Source organism: Alosa pseudoharengus, unplaced genomic scaffold (genome assembly GCF_046254945.1).
Source record: "Alosa pseudoharengus isolate Yale_2024_CS ecotype anadromous, Long Island Sound unplaced genomic scaffold, YU_APseudo_1.1 YU_APseudo_1.1_scf_23, whole genome shotgun sequence".
Lineage (NCBI taxonomy): Eukaryota > Metazoa > Chordata > Actinopteri > Clupeiformes > Clupeidae > Alosa > Alosa pseudoharengus.
In genome coordinates this window covers 20556762-20578891 of record NW_027468685.1, presented here as the reverse complement: position 1 = coordinate 20578891, position 22130 = coordinate 20556762, and the positions used below count along the sequence as shown (strand labels likewise).

General features: G+C 44.3%; 1 protein-coding gene across 1 annotated transcript in view; it reads left to right on the top strand.

Moving 5' to 3' along the window:
• The window catches only part of pou2f2a (POU class 2 homeobox 2a), a 48345-nt gene that overhangs the window by 10645 nt on the left and 15570 nt on the right, over positions 1-22130 (top strand). The window contains exon 2 of the mRNA XM_076300988.1: positions 21677-21742. Coding sequence (XP_076157103.1) covers positions 21677-21742 — 66 coding nt within the window. The remainder of the gene's footprint in view (positions 1-21676; positions 21743-22130) is intronic.

Genomic DNA, 22130 nt, shown 5'->3' with positions numbered 1-22130 from the left:
TAGGACAGATTGCCTTATGACTTTGAGGGGGATGTGAGAAATGTAAAAAAAAACCTTTGATAAAAATTAGGCTATCACATGATTAGCTGGTGTTTTAAAAACCTGGAGGAAGATATGAGACTATCACTCTCTTCCAGTATCAAACTTTAACGTAATGATAGGCCTGATGTTTGAATGAACCGCAGAGGAACGTGCAAGCACCCAAACAACAATGTTTGCAGTGACTTATTTAGCACAGAGAAAAACGTTAACAGCGACATAATAGCGTCAGGCAGTTCTATTGTGCATACAAGAAGCTATTAACGGACGTTTTGAAAGCGTATGAAATGGAAATGGTTATAGACTTAACATTTAGCCATTGTTACTTTTCACTCCAAACCGCCTAAAGAAAGGCAATAAAAGGCATATTGAGAAAAGGTATGAAACATGGCCTACGTTAACCTGCAGAGTCTCAAGGATACACAAGGAATGCACATTGGAGGCGAAAACGAGGGCTTCTTAATGACTATGCTTTCTGCGTTTTCGCTCGTAAAGGCAAGTACGATAATTCTTTTTCAAACAACTTAATTGAATGATTACTGCTACGACCTCGAGGTCAGCGGAAAGAAAAGCGGACTGGAAATATCTGCGTTGTATTAAAGGTAAAATCTCGAGTACGGAGTAGCCTACCAAGGCTCAAGCTCTGCCGTGTTTGAGCAGCACTTACCCGAGGCCAGAGAGAGAGAGAGAGAGAGACGATTGCTCAGCTTAAAACCGAGCCATGAGGTTGTACCAGGATTTAAGTGCAACCCCCGTCGAGCTGTAGACCTCAAGTTCAAATGCATAGTGCTCCACAATCTTAGGTATATCTCCAGCTAGGAAAATCTTTAAGCCACGATTTCATAGTAAAACATTATACAGAGGCTGAAATCTGTCTTTACCTCTTTGAAACGTCTGTGGGTCGAGGTGATAGTGAGTATTTCATTACACACACACACACACACACACACACATTCTCACACCTCTCATGGCATTTAATTATTGAATTCAGTTAAAGAAATGGTTATGGCCATACTTTGGAGAAGTTGCATAATATATTCTTAAAACTTAAAAATATGGCTAACATTTACATAGGCTACCATCTTAAATGAGCAGGCCAATTTAGATTTGTCCATAAAAATGTCCAGAAATACAAAAGCAAAGAACCAACAGAATGGAGTTTAATCAACAAAATCTGGTCTTGTGAATGGTCATCTGACAAAGAAAATGTAAAATTTAAGTGGCTCAAAAAGCAATTAATCGTGTGGAAGTCAGACCAGAAATGCAATCACAACAAACCAAAAAGCCGCTGCTGCTTTTGTTGAGTTCTCAATACTTGATCCCATTTCAGCATTTGATTTACACCGACACACATGTACGTGCACAATGAAAGCTAGTTAACAGAGGTTTGGGGGGGTGGTTGGTGGTGGTGGCGGGGGGTTGTTAGGGACCCCAGCTCGGAAATGAGAAATGACCCAAAGCCCTAGCACTCGTCCACCCCATCCCCCTCTCCTTTGCACTTCCCCCAGGAAAGCGAGCGAGGGAGGGAGGGAGGAGCCGTGGAGGGATGGGTCAGAAGGAGAAGAGGGGGGACAGACAAGAGGCATTAAAATTCATGGGGTTTTTTATTCTCCCCACTGAAAATCAATACTGTCTACTATGGATGAGGTGAACAGTGGACAACAGTGGTTGTGGGCAGGCGGTTGGGTTGGGAGGAGGGTGGGGGAGGAGGGAGAAAGAGAGAGAGAGAGAGAGAGAGAGAGAGAGAGAGAGAGAGAGAGAGAGAGAGAGAGAGAGAGAGAGAGAGATGAAGAAGAAGGGTGGAGGTGGCGGAAGAAAGGAAGGTGGTGGGGTGGGTCGTCCATAATACTGGTGACACAGGCACTGCAGGCCAAGGTAAAAATAGGCTTGGGTGTAGTGTATGTGTGTGTGTGTCCGTGTGTGTCTGTGTGTGTGTATGTGTGTGTGTGTGTGTCTGTGTATGTGTCTGTGTGTGTGTGTGTGTGTGTGTGTGTGTATGTGTTGGTCATTAAGCCTGACTAGCACTGGTGGAGGCCCACAGCAGTCTTATTGTCTGAGTGTTAGTGGCACTCAGGGAGGTAGGCAGGGGATGGCGAAAATGAAGCTCTACCCCCCCCCCCCCCACCCCCCTCTCTCACACACACACACACACTCACACACACAGTCTCTCTCACACACTTCCTACATTGTCTCTATCTCCATCCATTCCCCATAACTCACGTAGCCTTCTCTTTTCTCAGTCAAATCCACAGCCTCAAACACCTTTAGCCACTCCAGCTGTGAATAAGCAGAGGGGATTATACATGAGATGACATATATGTCAAGTGTGTGTGTGTGTGTGTGTGTGTGTGTGTGTGTGTGTGTGTGTGTGTGTGTGTGTGTTAAAGAGAAAGAGGGAGAAGAGTATGAGAGAGTGTGTGTATTTCTATAGGAGTGGTCTTTGTACATATAGGAGAGATGAGTTGGGAGGCCTGCTGGTTACTATGGGGATAGGTGTGTGTGTGAGCTGAGGCAGGGCCGGCCAGTGCTGTTGACGTGGCTGAGCAGTCATAAATAATGTACACACCGGCATTGAAATGCAAAGAGTCCGTGCTGGCATGTGGGCAATATTGACGTTTCTGGATTTCATCATTCACAGAAAGTAGGGTTTCCACCTCACCTTAGCATCACCCATTAGCACGTGTAGGTCTACACACACACACACACACACATGCATACACATGCATATACATGTGTGATTTAAAGTTCACATACACATTCACATACATATATATGAGGATCTATATTGTGTATTCAGAGTGCAAGGGCATATGCATGTACTACGACACACATACATATACACATATGTTTACAGTAGTCCATCCACATCATGACACACACACACACACACACACACACACACACACACACACACACACACACACACACATACTCCCATAATCAACAAGTCAGTTGGGGTAAGTTAATTTGCCATTCATACTCCCCCGCAGCAAGGCTGTCAACTCTGACGAGAATTGAAATATACATTTTTCTTATACACAGCATTTTTCTGTATATTTTATTTTCTGACTTCATTGAACATATCCCATTTCTGAGAAGTGTTACTATAAAGACAATTCTAAAATAGTATTTGTAGATATATTGACCAGATTATTAATCATTTGATATGCTTTGAACTTAGATTGTTGTGCACTTCAAAGTGAGGCACACTAACAGAGTGCCTGTTGTAATATGCATCAGGCTTTTGAGATTTCAGTGATGTTTTAGTACGGTATTGATGTGTGAGTTACTACTAGAGTCAACCTGCACACATGCAGGCAATGTGCACTTTGTGTATACCTTTTGTGAATGGTTTGCATGTAATTGTGGAAGTGGTGTGGTAGGGCTTTATTTTATATAATTTAGTCAAGATTGCACACAAGAGTCCCATAATGGCTTAGATTACAGATGGAATCAAAGTGAATGAGCGTTGTGGTTAGGCTGTGCTATATGCTCAATGATTGCACCCAAAAAGCATGTATGGGGCTCTAGATTGTAGATGGAAGTTTAAGTGCACTGTATGGGCAGGTGTGTGTGAGTGTGTTTGCGTGTTCGTGCATGCGTCTGTGTGTGTGTGTGTGTGTGTGTGTGTGTGTGTGTGCGTGCATGTGTGTGTGTGTTTGTGTGAGCACTGGACTCTTTTTGAAGTGGAAATGGGCTTCGGTTGGCAGAGGGCCAGAGCATCAATAAACCCAACTGGAGTTTGAGAGCCAGTGAGGGCCATTTAAGGTCCATTTCTCTCGGCCCCTACAGCTTCGTACTGCTCCCTCACTGGCACACACACACATGCACACATACACACACACACACACACACACACACACACACACACACACACACACACACACTCAGCCTGGTACCCACCCACGACAACATCTATGCACAGGATCTGGCATGATTGTGTGTGTGTGTGTGTGTGAGAGAGAGAGAGAGAGAGAGAGAGTGTGTGTGTGTGTGTGTGCGCGCGCGTGTGTGTGCCATTGAGAGAGTAGAGAGGCTTGTTTAAGTATATGAGAGCCTGGCTGCTGATTTAGAAGTGGCTTGTTGAAAGTAATAGCTGTTTGAGGTTCACTTAAAAAGCACTAATAATACTACAAATATTAATGGTGTTGTGTCAGTGTATATAAATCTTATTCCTAGACTCACAAAGAGCACATATGTATACACACACAAATGTATGAGCAAAATATCACCGGTACACAAACATGCTCTCTATCTGTTAGATTTTCTCCACATGCTTGATAACATCACCCCACAAGCTCTCTCTCTCTCTCTATCTCTCTCTGTCTCTCTACCTCTCTCTCTCACACACATACACACACACCTCGATCTTTAGGCCGTCTGTTCCCTTAGCGACCGTTTCCAAGGCGCTCTTATTCCCTCAGGGCTGGGGGTGGGAACTTGTGATGTCAGGCATGCATAACGATACACCTATAGTCCGTTTCCCTCTATCTCCCTTGTTCACTCTCCCTCCCTCTCTCCCTCCATCTCTCTCTCTCTATCTCTCTTGCTTGCTTGCTCCCTCATTCTCTCTCCCTCTCCCTTCACGTCTCTCTCTCCAACCTTCATCTCCCTTTCCTGTGAAAGTCTACAATGTAACTCACACACAAAGCTCAACATCAAAATTCAGCTCGGCCAAGTCATGCATTTAAAACACAGCCAGTATCTGATGATATTCAGTTTGATATGCAGACCAGTGTCTTCATTTCAAACATTGAGAATTAGAGGCACACCAAAACAAATTGCCCACAGATTTTGTACTCCTTAACATTGTTTTGGCTGGACTTGAATTCCAATATCAATTAATGTGTAATGTTTTATGTATTGGGCAAGTCATCTATTCTTGTTGGAAGAGTTCACCAATTTCATTCAAACACACACACACACGCACACACACACACACACACACACACATACATACATGCACACGCACACATACACACACAAAATATATAAAATATTTTCGCTATCTCCACTGTTGATTCAGTCTACAAGCATACAGTGTGGCATGGTAATTGAACTTACATGATTCTCGTGTTTCCTTTGAAGTTGTGTGAGAGGAATTGAATCGGATAGCTGGCCTCCTCTTGAAAAAAAATCACTTTCCAGAAGCTTTTTGTTTGTGTGTATTTTCACTCTCACAAAATTTCAAAGCACCCACAAAATACAATTAATCTATTCTATATCTCTCAGAAAGGCCAGGGACCCCCTTTTTTTGCACAAAAAAAATATGTTGGTAACATTCATAACATTCTTTATGTAGAACATACCATAATTATAAAGGTCACAATGACACACATGTTCCGCCAGTAGGCTGATGTCGACAGCTCTGCACTGAACAGCACTGAGCTTCAACAGCACTGAACGTCACTATGCCACCTCTGAATGTGTGTTGACTAAACTTCACCTCCAAAGTGTCTCCTTACTGGAAGGAACTACATTTCCCAATGTGTCCTACCTCTTGTGGAATCACCACAGGTCGACCCCGTATTCACATTTGGTTGAATAGTCTACATGAAGGACAGTTTCCTTCCCCTGAAAAGTGCTGATTTCTTTTTTTTTTTTTTTTAGGACCACATACTGTATGTAAACAATCAGGCATGACTGCATTTATGTAAGCATTTATGTGGAGTTGGTTTCATTGTACCATGGCCGGTTGAGGGGGTCAGGGTTGTTGAGTAAAAGATGTGAAAAGCCCACATGATCAGCATTCATCCCTCCATCTGCAAATCTCCATTCTAGTTGGCGCCATTGTCATCTTTTTGCCACCCATTATTGTGGTCATAGTCCCCTCTTTCCTCTCATTGTTGTCACCTCTCGTGCTTCGTCCACTTGACCCTGCTGTGTTTATTTAAAAAGAGGCTAGAGCATGCCGTTGGAGTGGACACGGTTTCCAGGTCTGTAACTGCCCATGCGTGCATCTTCCAGTTCCTCTCCCGACCTCCTTCCTGCAGTACCTCTCTCATCATCTTTCTTGCGCTTCTTCTCTGTCTCTATCTCTTTCTATCTTTTATTTTCTTCATGCGTCTTTATTAATCTCCATCTATTTCAATCTCTCTCTCCCTCCCTCTCTCTCATGTACTAGCATCAGGTGTTCTGCTATGTTATGGCCTGTTTTCCTGTGCTGAATTCTCTCCGCCGTACACTTCCCTGTCGCCAGGCCCCCTCTGTCCCAACTGTTGCTCAGCACTCTTTTTTTTTTGCAAAGTCAACTTGCCCTCCTTCCACCACCCCTCCACCACCTCCCCCCCTCTCCCTCTCTCTCTCTCCCTCTCTCTCTCCCTCTCTCTCTCTCTCTCTATTGATCCAGTCATAGTTTTCTGTCTTCACTGTGCTGGCTGGCTGGCTTTAATCAATACAGATAATTGTCTGCTCTCTCCCGATGCCAAACAGTCTGTGTTTTTTCTCAATGAATCCAGGTCTTCCCCCGACCCCACCCCACCTCACCCCCCCCCCCCCCCACGCTCGGGATTCCCCCACCCCACCACACCACCACCCCCATTAATGACAGGAGATAACCTGCTTTCCTTACCGATTTTTCCCTCCCTCCCCTCCCTACCCGCCTCCTCCCACACCACCACCACCAGCAGCAGCCTCCCCACCACTCCCCCCGCTCTCCTCATCGATTGCCGTGAGATATCGCCCCGCGTGCCCCTGTGCGAGTGTAAACACGTCCAGCACGTGGCGGCATGAGTACAAACACACACACGCAAACGCACACCAACACATACACACACACACACACACACACACACACACACACACACACACACTGTGCATGTGATGTGTAAACACATGACAGCATACACTCACACATATTCGAGTGTGTAAATCTATGTGTGTACAGACCTGCATTTGATGGACTCTCCCCTGTGGGTGTGATGGCTCACACACTCCCTCATACACCCACACCCAATGACACACACACCCACTGATACATGCCCACTACCTGAACTACACACACCCACATCATCTCTGTAGTGTGTGTTTGTGTGTGTGTGTGTGTGTGTGTGTGTGTGTGTGTGTGTGAGTGTGTGTGTGAGTGTGTGTGAGAGAGAGAGAGTTTGTGGAACATGAGGAACATTCCCAAGGCATTTCCAGTACCCACGCTATGATGGGCGAATTCCTTTAGAATATAACACTTCATATTCAGGTTAAGAATGATCAAGCCAAAAGTGAAAGACCCATTCCATTTCATTTTTTGACATTCTAAAGATGTCACCCATTTAACCGAAGTAGACTACTTGTCCCACTCTAAAGAGTCCTTTGAAGGCCTTGTCAAGTGTTCAATCCTCAAGGATGGTTTAACACATTTAGGCAGAATCAATGCTGTGATTGCTCTTTAAGAACCTCCAACCTCATACTAAGGCAGAAATTCTTAGGTCTGAACTGTTTTAATAATCTTATAGTCATTGCAAAAAGAGAGCTCTGAAACAAGACTGTCTGTGGAACTCTCACTGTTAGCTACCAGCAAGTAAAATTGACTGTCTGACTCTCTAAAGAAAACACGATTTAAAATGGGTAGCTTTTACCCTTTTAACTGAGTTTTTACTTTAATCTTGGAAACAGAATTTTGATCAGTTTGTAATTAAGTGTATGAGGATTAAGTGTATAAGCACACCGTTTATTGTAATGGTGAAAAACATTTGTTGATTATAAGTGTGTAAGGTTATGTTTTCTATTCTCCTCACATAAATATGTGTATCTTTTTGTTGGTATGCGAAGGATAACAGGAAAAGTTTCAAGAACTTTCCTCCAAAAAATAATAAAGATAAAAAACATAGTTACAATCTAACCTATTTATACCAAAAATATTTTACAAGTTGAAAACACTTCAACTGAAGGCTGGATAAGTGATGAAGATGGCACGAACAGTTCCTAAGGCCTCTTGAATGAGATTCCTTGCCCGCTTTTTATAGACACCAAAGCCCTGAAGAGAAAAAGGGGGCAGATATTACATGTACTGATGTAAGGTCATTTTTACAAGATTTTATTAAATACTTCACCTTGCATGTTTTTCCTTATGTCCCTTCAAAAAATAATGTTTTTTTTTTTTTATCGATAGAAATTCTTATAACTCTAGCAAGAAGTATAACCTCTCCCGACAGCTGTAATATGAAAAGATGAAATATAACATTGGACTTTTCTTAATATATATATATATATCTGTTCATGTTATTGTCGGGCCTATTAGTTATTTTTATAATGGTGAATATGGCTTGTGTGTACACCACTGCAGGTTTTGTGTAGAGTGACAGACAAAGACATGCTTCCTGTCAAAGACGCCGCACATTGTCCTGGCCACACGAAGCAGTCTCTTGTGCCCCGCCATGTGTGTGTGTGTGTGTGTGTGTGTGTTTGAGTGTTATAGAGACATTGTGTCAGAGTTTCAGCCATTTTGTAAGACTGTGTGTCTCCCCATTCTCTGTCCCCCTTTCTCTCTCTCTCTCTCCCTCTCTCTCTCTCTCTCTCTCTCTCTCTTTTGCTGGTGCAATGAGAAAGCACCCTGATCCAATTTGTGTTGGCCACTGGTGTGAAATGGCGGTCAGCTGGTGGCGGTGGAGTTGAGCTGTCTAAAGACGGTCAGTCCACCATCAGCGCTCCTCTCCTCTCCGCCGGCAGCCTACTGGCTTAGCGCGGGGGCCAAGAGCCCGCATAGGCCATCAGCCCCGTCCAGCACGGAAGGCTCCAGAACAAAGACAGATGTGCCATTCATACATGAAGGATCTGTATGGATTGGTGCCATGGCAGTGAACATGTTTGGGATGGACCCATAGATGTGTGCATAACCACACACACAAACACACACACACTCTCTCCCTTTCTCTCTCTCACACACAAACACACACACACACACACACTCTCTCTCTCTCTCTCTCTCACACACACACACACACACACACACACACACACACACACACATACCCTTTTCTCTACTCTGTAGCCCATTGCTGAGTGTACTTATCCTGGTTAATGTGCTTATTTGTTCTGTGGCCTCTCCCTTTATCTATAGTAATGGAGCTTGGCCATTATAATGAAATGAGAGGTCCACAGAGGATTACTTTGGCCTTCTTTTATTTTAAATGAAGTGCCCTTTATTCATCATATTCACTCAAGTAACCCCACTTTTCTTGTGACCGCAAATATTCCCAAATGCATTTTTAAAAATGGACGATTTTGTATAAAGAGGTGGAATAAAATCATACGTAGTGAGCTCTTATTTTTTCTTTCTCCATTACTGGTGATGTACACTAAGATGTTTCCAACAAAGTGTTTCCAGGAAATCCATATGCAACATATTCAAGCGACCTTGTCCTGAGCATTTACCCTCCCCGAAGATATCGTGCCACTGGCCACTGCCTGATTATGGGATGTCAGAAAAACGCAGAAACGGCGTACATCAGCTCTGACCTTGCCGCTAAATGAAGGCCGCCGTACGGCAAAAGCCCTCGGTGCAATCAGCGCACACGGCAATTACAGCTGAGATGCTTCAGCCCAGGGCCCAATTATCAAGAAGGCACTTTAATGAATGGAGCTCGTCGGTGGTTATTACAGAACCATTCGTCTCCTCACAGTTTACACACAACTGCACGATGGCCTCCAAAAATGTCAAATGAACTGTAAAAATGTTTTTATGCTACAGGCCCCCCTCCCTTTTTTAACTGAATGCCATGGGACATCTTGACAAAGGGAATAGAGATTGCCTCTGGCAGGTTTGGTGCCATTATAAGATGTACGTAATTTAGCAATTTATTTTTTACACTTTTCTTTTGTTTCTTTTTGTCTTGCCATTGTTGTGATTAATTATGTCATTGCATTGTTAAAGTTACATTACAACATATTTGCTTTCACTTTCAGGCGTTTGCTAGTTCTTAGGTCGTCACCAGTATTTCACCTTCTTGAACACACACACACAAATATGTACACATATATGCTCTCAAAAAACTCACACTTGTGCAGACAAGCTCAGGCACACAAATACACTCACACACACTCTTTCTCTCTCTCACACACACACGCCCACCCATTTGGGTCCCCTTCTCGAAATTGCCATGCCTGGTGACGGCCGTCCGTGGCCTGGCAACGCTGGGGGAGAGTGGCAGCGGTCCGCAGCATGTGTCATTTGGTGAATGAACATAAGTGGCTCTGAGGCGGTCAGAAGGTCCACTGATGGAGAGAGCGTTAAAAATAGAGATAAGAGCCATCCCCTCCTCCCCTTTCCCCATACCCTAACACACACACACACACACACAAACACACACACACAAATAAACACACACACAACCACATGAAACACACACACACAAACACACATGAAACACACACACCTGCATTATTTTTATTATTTTTGATCAGGCACAAATTTAGCCAGCCTGCACCATGAGAGCACTGGGAATGAATATGGCCCTGAGCCTTCGACTTTGCCAATGCCACTGTTACCTCCCCTCCATGGCCTCAGTATAGAGCCTTGTTTTTGAGAGGACGCGCGAGCCGCAAGCCCTCAAATATCATTCTCTGTGCATGCACATGCACACACAATCACGCTCACATACACAAAAACACATACAGCTACACACTCACACACACTCACAAACAAAAAATGATGGGGGCCAAAAAGTGCACCCTGGGGATTCATGGGTGAAACACCTAGCCCAAGGGCAGGAACAGAGGGCAGGGGTGCCTTCATCCATTCATCTATCCATCCCTCACTCTCCCTCTCTCTTGCCTTATCCCTTTGGGGGTGGGGGGGCACCCATCTCTCTCATCCCTAAATCCTGAATCCTCTGATCCCTTTTGTCATTCTCTCCCTCTCTCTCCGCCTCTCTCTCTCTCTCTCTCTCTGTCTCTTACTCTTACTCTTGGTTGGATTCGCCCGTCATCTTCCACTTCCAGATTATAACCCAAAGATGGGCTACCTGGTAAATACATAAGAGCTGCCTTACACACACACACATACACACACACACACACAAACTCAGTTTTGTGGACAAGTGCACACGGACACACACTAGCACACTCAAATATATAAAAACGGCCACACACTTTTTAAAAAAAAATAGCAGACTGTCTTTCCCACTCCCTTACTGTTCACACACAAATACACACACACACACAGAGTATTACACAGTGTTTTCTGAGCTTAGCTCTTCACTCTCTGTCAGGTCATGAGGCGTAAGTCTGATGCCGAGTCACAGAGCAAAAGTGTGAGGAATTGACAAAGGAAAAGAGAGAGCAGAACAGGAAAAGAGGAGAGGAAGCGCTGGAGGAGAGAGAGAGAGAGAGAGAGCAACAAACTTATGCATTCACTTATTCCCTTGCACTCAATTTGTTTCCATGACGCCCACGCCTTGCGCTAAAGCAAAGTCGGGTAAATAAAAATGCACTATTCACTGCCCCTCAAACTCTGGCAAAACACAGAGCCAAAGATTTGAGTCCCTGAGTGTGTAAAAAAACAGAGAGAAAAGAAAGAAAGAGAAAGCAAGAGAGAAAGAGAAAGGAAAGAGGGGAAGGGGTGAAAAAGAGAGAAGGAGAAAAAGAAATAGAGGAGAGGTGAAAGAGAAAGAGGGAGCAAAAAGAGAGGCGTAGCAGGAGAGGAGGGGAGGGGGGTTGTAGGTGGATGCAGCAGCCGTTGCAAAAGTGCCTGCAATGTGCGGCAGTCTGTGAACCCCCTGTGAGGGGCCCCGATCGATACCAACTCGGAGCAATAAAGCTTTCTCCCCTGTCATCTCCACAGAATACAAAGCAGAGAGGGGGAGGGAGGGGGAAGGAGGGAGAGGGGGAGCAGAAGAGGGAGAGAGAGAGAGAGGGAGAGAGAGAGAGAGGGGTGAAAAGCTGTTCCGCTAGCCAGACCAATTTCCTAACCACCACCCACCCTCCCCCCAATCCACACACTCTCTCTCTCTCTTTCTCTCTCTCTCTCTCTCTCTCTACCCTCTACCCCACCTCCACCACCTACAGCCCATTTCCACAACCACCACCTTGCCTTCTTTCTCTCTCTCTTTCTCTCTTTCTCTCTTTCTCTCTTTACTTTTCTCTCCCTTTTCCTTTCCATTTTCTCACTTTTTTCTCTTTTTCTGCTCGTCCAGTGTGTGTGTGCGGCCCCATGTCCAGTGTGTGTGTGCGGCCCCATGTCCAGTGTGTGTGTGCGGCCCCATGTCCCGTGTTTATATTATTGATAGTGTTTGAATAAATAAAGTCAATTATTCATCTTGGCGATCTTCAGGGGGATTGATAGCACAGGGTTGGGAGGGGAGTGTTGGAAAGACAGAGAGAGAGAGGATAAGGGATAAGGGAAGAAAAAAAGGTAAGAGACACTATGCCGGAAAAGCGGAGGTGCGACAGTGAAGGAAAAATGGAGAGCGGAAAAGTGAAGGAGTGAGAGAGAGAGGAGTGATGGAGGGGGGGGTGTGCAGAGAGGGAGGAAGAGGAAAAAAAGGGAGAAAAATGGTAGTGGAGGTTTAAACAAGGGGGTGAGGAGAAAGGAGAAGCGATGGGGTGATGGCCTTAGAGGATGGGGGGAAGGGTAGGAGAGGAGAGGCATTACCCAGAGAGAGAGATGGATGCGCCGTAGAGGAGAGAGAGCGAGGGGAGAGATAGAGAGAGAGAGGAGGGGTGGTGGGGCTCACCGGGGAAAAAAAGGGGGGAATATTTAACAGGACAGGAAGAGAGCGACGGGAGAGGGAAAGGGGTCAAATCAGTGTTCCCTTTAATTGAGAGCCAATTTAAGTCCGGTCCAATCGATAGACCTATATACCAGGCAATCTAGTGGCCACCATAACACATACATCACACCGTTTGGTTGCTTAGCAGGTGCTGTCATGGGCCGAGGCCGTCTCGGCTTTCTGATGGACTTTACTGACAGATGGCTATTTGCCCATGTCAGGATCCAGCCAGCCTTATTCACACAAGCCACAGCAAAGAGGCTACTCTTTTATTTCAGCACTTTTTAAAAAGAAAACTTGAGGACATTTTGGTTAGATATGTAAGAGGGGAGTGTTCGTACTTACAGAGTGTGTTCACTCTCTCTCTCTCTCTCTCTCTCTCTCTCCCTCCTCTCTCTCTCTCTTTCGTGTTCTCCCGTACCCCCTCCCTCTGTTCAGCCCCTTTATTAGAAGGCAGCTGTGTAAGTCTTTGTTGCCTTCCCTGTCTTCCACTCCTTTTATTCTATAATCACAATGCACTGTCACTTCTTGCTCTTTCTCTTTCTCTCTTTTTCTCTCTCCATCTCTCTCTGTCTGTCTGTCTGTCTGTCTGTCTGTCTGTCTCTTTCTCTGTATCTTTTCTTACAACTACTCTTTCTTCATATCTTTTTTTCTCCCCGTGCCCAGGTTTCTCTCTTCTCCTGTATTTTGTGCCTCCATCCGCAGGCTCCCTCTCTTCTCATCCTCTCATCCCTCTTTCCCCCCTGACTCCCTCATCTGTCTTGGCACTGCACCCCAACTTTCTCTCTTTCTCTCTCGCTCATCCTCTCTATCTCTATCTCTCTCTCTCTCTCTCTTATTCTCTCTCTCTCTCTTTCTTTGCACCTACTTCATACACAGAGGGGAAGAATGGAGGGGTGGATTTAGAGAGGAAGTGTGTTCCCCCCACCTCTGTCTTTCTTTCGTTTCTCTCTGTATCCCTCCTTCCCCTCCCTTGGGAGGGCAGTAATAATGGTGGAGGTGGGGGGGTGGAGGGAGGTGCCATTATTGTCTTGTCGGGAGTCAGAGCTATCGATCGGCCCAGAAATATGTGGTGCGGGAAAGAGCTACTGTATCGGATATAATAAACACTCTGGAGACGCATTCACACACACTTACACACACACACACACACACACACACACACACACACACACACACACACACACACACACACACACATGCATTACACAAATACACACAACAGCTCATATCAACACACAAATCCTCCAGAGGAGAAATCACAATCATATGAGCAGAAGAACATGCCTCAGTACGCACACACACATATATACGCGCACACACACACACACACACACACACACACACACACACACACACACACACACACTTGACACACACATTCATATATTGCAAGATAAATTACTCATACCTCTGAAATAAATGACAATCGCTCTCCCAACATTATTTGCCCATTTTGCATTATGTTTCCAGAAGGTTTTTGGAATCACAGCTGAATCCTCAGCTTTGTGAGCAATTATGGGATGTCGTTTTTCTCCCCTCCAAATATGTCGTTACACGTGTGCAGGTAACTGACACATATCTGAAATATTTTTTTTTTCTCCTCAGTTTTTGGAGGCTGGAAACAAAACATCCAATTAGGTCTGACAGATGGGGAAAAACATACTATACTTTATCATTAACACACACACACATACACACATATATATCTACACACAAACACACACACACACACACACTGATCTTTCAGCGCTGTTGCCTGGCAACGGGGCTAGGTGTCCTATTGGAGTGCAGTGCTGTCCAGTGATGTCATGACCGCTACTGACCAGCACTGCTGCACCCTGTTCTACAAGAACAGTGAAGGTGTTAGAGAGTGCCGAGCACAGAGAGAGAGAGCGAGAGAGGAAGAGAGAGAGGGCTAGATGGAGGGGCAGATGGTGGGATAGAGAGGAGGGCTAGAGCGATAGATCATAAGGGGGCAGAGAATGGAGCGAGAGAGAGAGAGAGAGGGATGGAGTAAAAGGGGACGGAGAGAGGAGAAGTAAAACTAAGCGCTCTGCAGAGATACTAAAAGACATAGAGAGATAGAGAGACAGGGAAAGCAGGAGAGAGAGAGAGAGCAGGGGGAGGGAGGGTCCTTAGGCAGGTGTAAAAGCTGAGATGAAAACTCCATAACCTTTATGACGACCCACGCTCAGTTTCTTTCTCTTTCTTTACTTCAAACACAGCCTCGGCTGTGAAACAAATTAAAGTGTTAGAATCACACTGAAATTCCCCTTTGGCATCCACGTAGTGTGAGATCATTAGTGAAGATGAACATTTAACAATATTTGGTTGGAGTTTGTTGGTGTGTGTGTGTGCGTGTGTGTGTGTGTACAGTATGTGTGTGTAATAAGTCCATCTAAACCCCTGCTAGGCATCTCAGTCCAACCAAGCCCAGTGGCAACTGGTTGGTGGGAAGGTCTGGTCAGTCAGCTTTGTCCGCAGTGTTGCGCATGTCCACCTGTACAGGCTAGTAGGAAAAGTCACTGTGTTCTAATTTTAAACCAAGAGGTATGGCCGCCATTGTTTCACTCCATTGTGTTCAAATCAGGTCAACAGCTATGGTTCTGACACAAAAAACACACATACACACAAACCTGTAAAAGTTAGTAAAGGTGTGTAATGTATGATGGTGTCTTTTGTGAGCCTGGTAATTGTTATCATCGTAGTAAATTACTGACAGAAAGTCTGTCTCACCTTCATAAAAATGTGCAGAGCAGAGACAAATCTGTCTCTTGCTGAGAACCCGTAGAGCTGTGATCAATATTTTTGTAGTGGGGCTCCTTGAACTTTTGTGTATGCTCCTCACTAATGTCAGCAAGTGTAGAGTTGTGCTTACAATATTATTGTGCAGCATCACAGAATATGTATTTGTCCCTTAAAATAAAAAAGGAAAACAAAATCAATTTCTTACACTGGTCACCCTTAGTTTCACTTTGCAGCTTTTTTGACAGTTGTGCTGCTGCTCAAAAAAGTTGGCCACCATATTGCCAATGGATAACACCAACACAATGAGCAGGCTGTATGCTGGATGTAGGGACCCCCCTCTATTAGTAGGACCCCCCCCCCCCCTCAACGCCTCTTATTCAGGCTGGCCTCCCGTGCCCTCCCCCCCCTCAGCCAAGGGCCCAGAGAGGGCTGCCAGACAAGACCCTCACTTGCCCCTCCATGGGGGTCAGAGAGGAGATTTGGGAGGGAGGGAGGGGGTAGTGTGTTGTGCAGTGGCGAGGCTTGGGCTGATGACCCCTGACCTCAACACACGCCGCCAGACCCCGACCCCCCCCCCCCCCCCCCCTCGGCGGACCCCCTCTTTCTGCACAGCTCGCAGACCCCACGCGCCGTCTGTCACTGGCCTCTGACAGGCGTTGCTGGGGCAGGACCCCTCACACACACACACACACACACACACAAACAGCCCCCCCCCCCCCCCATTCCTCCCTCCTCCTGTGGCTGGCTGGACGCCCTGGCAGTGACCTCTCTGTCAATGCCGGGCCAAGCCAGAGACAGATCCATCACAGCGGGGGGCGGGGGGCCGGAGGGTCCCCATTAAGTGAGAATAGGAAGGGCCCCTGGCTGGTGGTGTGGGGACCCCACCAACGCCCATTGACTGGACCTTTGGGTGCCATTTGGGCCGACCGGTGCCTTTTGACCGCTGTGAGAGAGTATGTTAGTGTGTGTGTGTGTGTGGACAGCTGTTTTTTTTTCAGTGTTTTCTGTGTATATTGACCTATAGGTGTATGAAGGACATTTCTGAATTCCCTTTTTCCTTTACTGACTGAGTTTGAAAAATTCTATAAACTGTCTCCCTTGTAATGGCTAACATGTGCTGTGAGGAATTCAAGAGAATAGTGATTATTGTTCACTTTGGAGTAAGAAGAATTTTTCAATAAAATGCAATTATTTTTTTACCACTAGGCTACATGTTCGTTTAATGTCTCAATTTCCAGAATATTCTTTGGAGATACACACACACACATACACACACACATACACCCACTGACACACACACACAAACACACACACACACACACACACACGCACACTGACACACACACACACACACACTCACAAGGCCTTGAGCCGCTTGCAGTGAAGGGTCAGACAACTAGGCCAGTGCTGCCACCTTCTGGTCACACTAAATAACTGCAACCACCCCTGTGCAGTGCAATAGTGATTGAGAGAAATCAATGAAGAGAACACGATGGGAGGCAGACAGACACACAGAGAGAAGACAAGAGGGCTGAGATGAAGGCAGAGTGACAGAGGAGTGCTAATAGATGTGAGAAAGAGAGATTTTTTTTCTTCTTTTCTTTCGTGGCCGTGATCAGCACTTTCCAGCCACCCCAGCAGTTTCCAGTGGCAGCTCTCTCTCTCTCTCTCTCTCTCTCTCTCTGTCCGACTCATAGTCTTTTCCTTCTTAAGGCCCACTCTCTGAGGTCTGCCATTCAGAGCTGAGGCGGAGGCCCACGGGTCCCCTCTCACTCTTCAGCCTCCTCCCTCGTTCATCTTTCTCTCCGCTCCCTCCGTCGCTTCCTCTCTGACAGGATGTGAGGAGGAGGGCGAGGGGGGTCAGGTTGAGAGAGAGGGTGTGTGTGTGTGAGAGAGAGAGAACGAGAAAGAGAGAGAGAGAGAGAGGGGGTGGGTGCTAAGCAAATGTGGGAGGAGAAGGTGGTTAGGAGAAAGTGACTGTATTTGTTTATCTCTCTCCCCTGTTACATATTTTTCTCTCTCTCTTTCTTTTTTGTTCTTGTGCCATCCCTCCACACCATCACGTTTATAGGTTGAGGTTTTCCGAACTGAGGTTGTGAGAACCTGTCAAAATCGGCCGAGGTCACCATGTTTCACTACACCGAAGCAGGCAAATGAAACGTGTCTGTCGGGGCTTTCGAAACACTCTCTCTGTTCATCTAGTCCTCACACCTCTTTCAGTCACAGTCTGCACTCCGGCTGTCAGGCAGCAGGTTTCGTCGTGGTAGTCCCCCCCCCCATTTTTTTAAAACTTACACAGAGAAGGAAAGAGCGACAAGATAGTTATTTTTTTAATTATTTATTTTTGTGGTCATGCTCTAAAATGGCTGCTGCGTCTATGCATTCCAGTGTGTGGATCCCAGGTAAGGTTGTTTTGTCTCTTTCCCACTTTGCGGCAGTAACTCCTTAATAACCCCTCCTGGGGTGGGGCTTGGCGGGGGTTAATTAGCACAGATGTCGCTAACGGCCTCTGCTAATTAGACCACATCAAAATGAGCTGGGCTCAGGGCCCACATAGGAGGGAAATGTCAGGGCCCCTGTCCCTTGAGCTTCATGGGGTCTGTTTGCTGCTGATTGCTTTATGTACCCGGTAAACATATGACTGCTGATGTGCCTCTATATTTACAAATGTACAAATTCTCTCTGTAAATATTTGTATGCATTTCTAATTGCCGGTGTGTAAGGGCTTAAGTACACATTTCTGTGTGTGTGTGTTATATGTAGGTGGGGTGTTAAATACAATATAGTGAATTTCTGTACTTATTTATGTACAGTATATCTGAGTATGAACATGTCTGCATGCATGTGTGTGTATTTCTATATTTAATTATGCGCTTATTTGTGTGTGTGTGTGTGTGTGCATGTGTGTGTGTGTGTGTGTGTGTGTGTGTGCAGTGTGTCCTTGTACGTCTATGCATGCTGTGTTTGGTGTTGGTGTGAGTGTGTGGTTGAAAATGACCTCACAGCAAAGGCCCATGGTGAAAACTGTTCAGTGTGCTTGAAGTGCTGTGTGCTGCATTAACTTTTTGCTGTGTGCGCATTCTCCCTCCCACTGTATACAAAGACATCACGTCAAGCTGGCGGGAATTAGAACTCTGATCAGAATGTGACATGTTTCAAACAGCATGAATTCAGAGAATGAAACATGGGCAAAAGTGTTTTGAAATGGGTCCTTTAGATGATATCCTGAAATATGCATCGCCTCTCTCAATTTCTTGGGTATGTGTGAGCTGGGCCATTATAATTTAGCATGTTAAATGCAAAGGATGAATGAAATAAAATAGTGTGTAACTGCAACTTCCAAATTCACTCAGTAAAATAATAATGTAATATTATTTTTCTTCATTGCAATATTAGATTAGATTAGATTCAAATGTATTGTCATTGTGCTGAGTACAAGTACAAAGACAACGAAAACATCACTATATTTGTTTTTTTATCTCCAAATTAACCTAAATATATATTTTAGTAGTATCTTAAAGTTGCGAGCAAAAATAAAAGGAAATAAATCCAAAATAGATACTTACAGTGCACCACAATGACTGTGAAAATAAAATAAAGCATGATAGTTGGAAGATATAATTTGTTGATGTGGCTTACTCATAGGAATGCCTTTGTATAAGACAGCATGTGTATCTGAAGCAAACATGTGTGTTTGCGTTCGTGTGTGTGTGTGTGTGTGTGTGTGTGTGTGTGTGTGTGTGTGTGTTTGCGTGCGTGTGTGTGTGTGTGGGGGAGAGTGTGTGTGTGTGTACAGCAGCCCACTGTTATGAATTTCCACCACCACATACAGTTCCAGTGCCTGCGTTGGTCCAACCTCAAGCTGTAAAGAAATACCATCAGTAGAGCTGCCATTAGGATATCACTGCAGAGGGGACCATAACAGGAAATGTTAAAATGGTGACTCATAATCAGTGACGTTTGACCACTTTATTTTCTGAAATGATCTCTGGGTGATCCGTGATTATACAGATTTTGCTTTAAATTTCTTTGCATATAAGTAGCCTACTATAGACTATCTATATTTCTATTATTAGGCCTATACTGTATATTGTATCTGAAGAACAGTTCAGTTTAGTTAGCTTGTGACAGAGTTTTAGTATTGTGCAATGCTCAAATAAATTTAATGTAAATGTATTTTTGGTAGCATTCCAAGGCTGTAGTTCGTTTAACGTAGACACGTAGCCTAGAAATGAAAGGCTACTTTCAGACATTCTTTAACTGAAGTTTCGTGTTAAATTGTGGAGGCGACTTTTTTCGATACAAACAGCCATAAATAGATCTTGAAACGATAGTGTAAATTTCGTGGGAGGCTCAATCAATCTCGTTGATCCCACTTAGCGGTTGGTCTTGTCACGCGTCATAAATCCATTGGGCGACTTATCCATTTGGGGTAGGATTTTTGATAGTCTATAGGCTATTCGTGCTTATTTTAATGTTAATCATAAGGATGAATGAATCATAGGTCAAGTTACCTTTTATGAGATACTCTAGCCTACTCACCCACACCAACCTAAGCCAATCACCGCACATGTGTGCAACTGTGGCGAAAGTGTGAGGCACAGCACGTTTGGATAAACATTCCGGTGAGTCATGAACCCTTCATCAAAGAGCGCGGTTTGAGATGACACGTCCAGTAGCCTAGGTTACAACTTAAACTCTCATGGAGGTACACCAAAGGTTTCAGACTGAAATGTATATAAGTAGGCCAATATTAGGCTAAAGTATTTTACCTAGGAGGATAGGGTAAATGGAGATAGGCCTACGCTTCTTTTCCTTTTAAACCGAGGGTTTTGGTGATATCTTTGTCTCCGTTGATATTAATTCTACAACAGTTAACCTAAAGCAGCCTGGTTTAAAATTTTAAATCCTCCCCTTGTGTTTGGGAACACAGAAGCAAACAAGTTAAAATGAAAAGTTTAACAAAGAAATATATTACAGAAATATAATGTAATGTGCTCCCCTTGTGTTTGGGAACACAGAAGCGAACAAGTTAAAATGAAAAGGCGTTTTACAAAGAAATATATTACAGAAATATATTTTGTTCTTGACGATATAGTAGCCTAGTGAATGTGGCAGTAAAACGCAACGATGACCTTTAAATTAGGACACTTTGAAAATATGCTATTTTTGATGAATCTGGATTGAAATCAGTTTGTAATGTTAAACATCATCAGTAGCCATGATGCATAAAGTTAAGGCTACTGTTTTTGTGCAGAGATTTAAATACACTTGAATTAAACTATTATATTTATTATCTTCAAAATATTAAGTTCCCATTTAATGTTATGGTGATGCATATATTAGCTTCAAAATATTAAGATCCCAAAGTGATAGAAATATTATAAGACGTAATATTTTAACCAATAGGCCTATGATCTAAATTATATTTCTTTTGAAATATTGTTTTAGTGTAAATTATGAGATTTGTTCATGACCCTGGTTTGAGTTCATGAGTAGATCTTAATTTCCTGCAATCTTCATGTTGTGGGAGAGTGGGGGATGTGTGTGTGTGTGTGTGTGTGTGTGTGTGTGTGTGTGTGACAGAGAGAGAGAGAGTGTGTGAGTGAGCGTGCAAAGACATGTAAGGTGAAAGGTAAATTGGCACTGGAGGAGGAGGAGGAGTCATAGAGGTGTTGATGGAGAAAATGAGAAACAGGGATGATGGAAGACCCACAAAAGAAAGAGAGAGAGAAAGAATAAGATATACGATAGAAAAACAAAGTCAGTCACAATGGGGAGTCGGAAAGAGAGGGCCAACCCACCTCTGAGTAATATTCACCACCTCCGGTATGCGTGTGTGTGTGTGTGTGTGTGTGTGTGTGTGTGTGTGTGTGTGTGTGTGCATTCAAGGACTCATCATTGGACCCATGCGACTGAACAGTTATTGGCCATGATGGGTCTAAGGTCACACAGACTTGCTTAGTGTCCCCTGTCACACTCACTGTGAATGCAGAAAGGTGGTGAGCCTGAGGTCTAAACCCATGGAGGCTGAATGTAAGGGAGAGGGGGAGACTCACCTCAAAACTCAGGAGAGCTCACCCAGAGTTTACATGTATTGGTTACAGTTGTGGAGATGTATTCACATGCAATTTCTCTCTCTCTCTCTCTCTCTCTGTCTCTGTCCCTTATCCTTTTCCCTGTAGATATCAGGATGTCTAAACCAGTTGACGACGAGAAGCCTGGGGCCGACTTCCCAATTGAGAGTACAGGTGAACCTGAACTAATGAACGCTATCTCTCTCTCTCCTTTTTTTTGTAATTTGTATTCATATGTATTTTGATAATTTAGATACTTACACACTTAACTAATAAATACAAACATTTTTAAATGTACATATCTCACATCTGCATATGTTATTTCTAGGTACACCATAGTATTATATGTAGCAGTTCTTGAATTTCTGTGTTAATTTATCATGCTGTTTAAATGTGCTGAGCTATTTAACATATGATAATGTTAACAAAATATGAATGCATTAAAAAGACTGCAAGAGGAATGTGCTTCAATGTTTTATGTTAATCAGGTTATCTCTGTTAACAGTCCATTGGTGTGTTGCATTTAATTGATACAATGCTCTTTCTGTTACCATTTTGATTA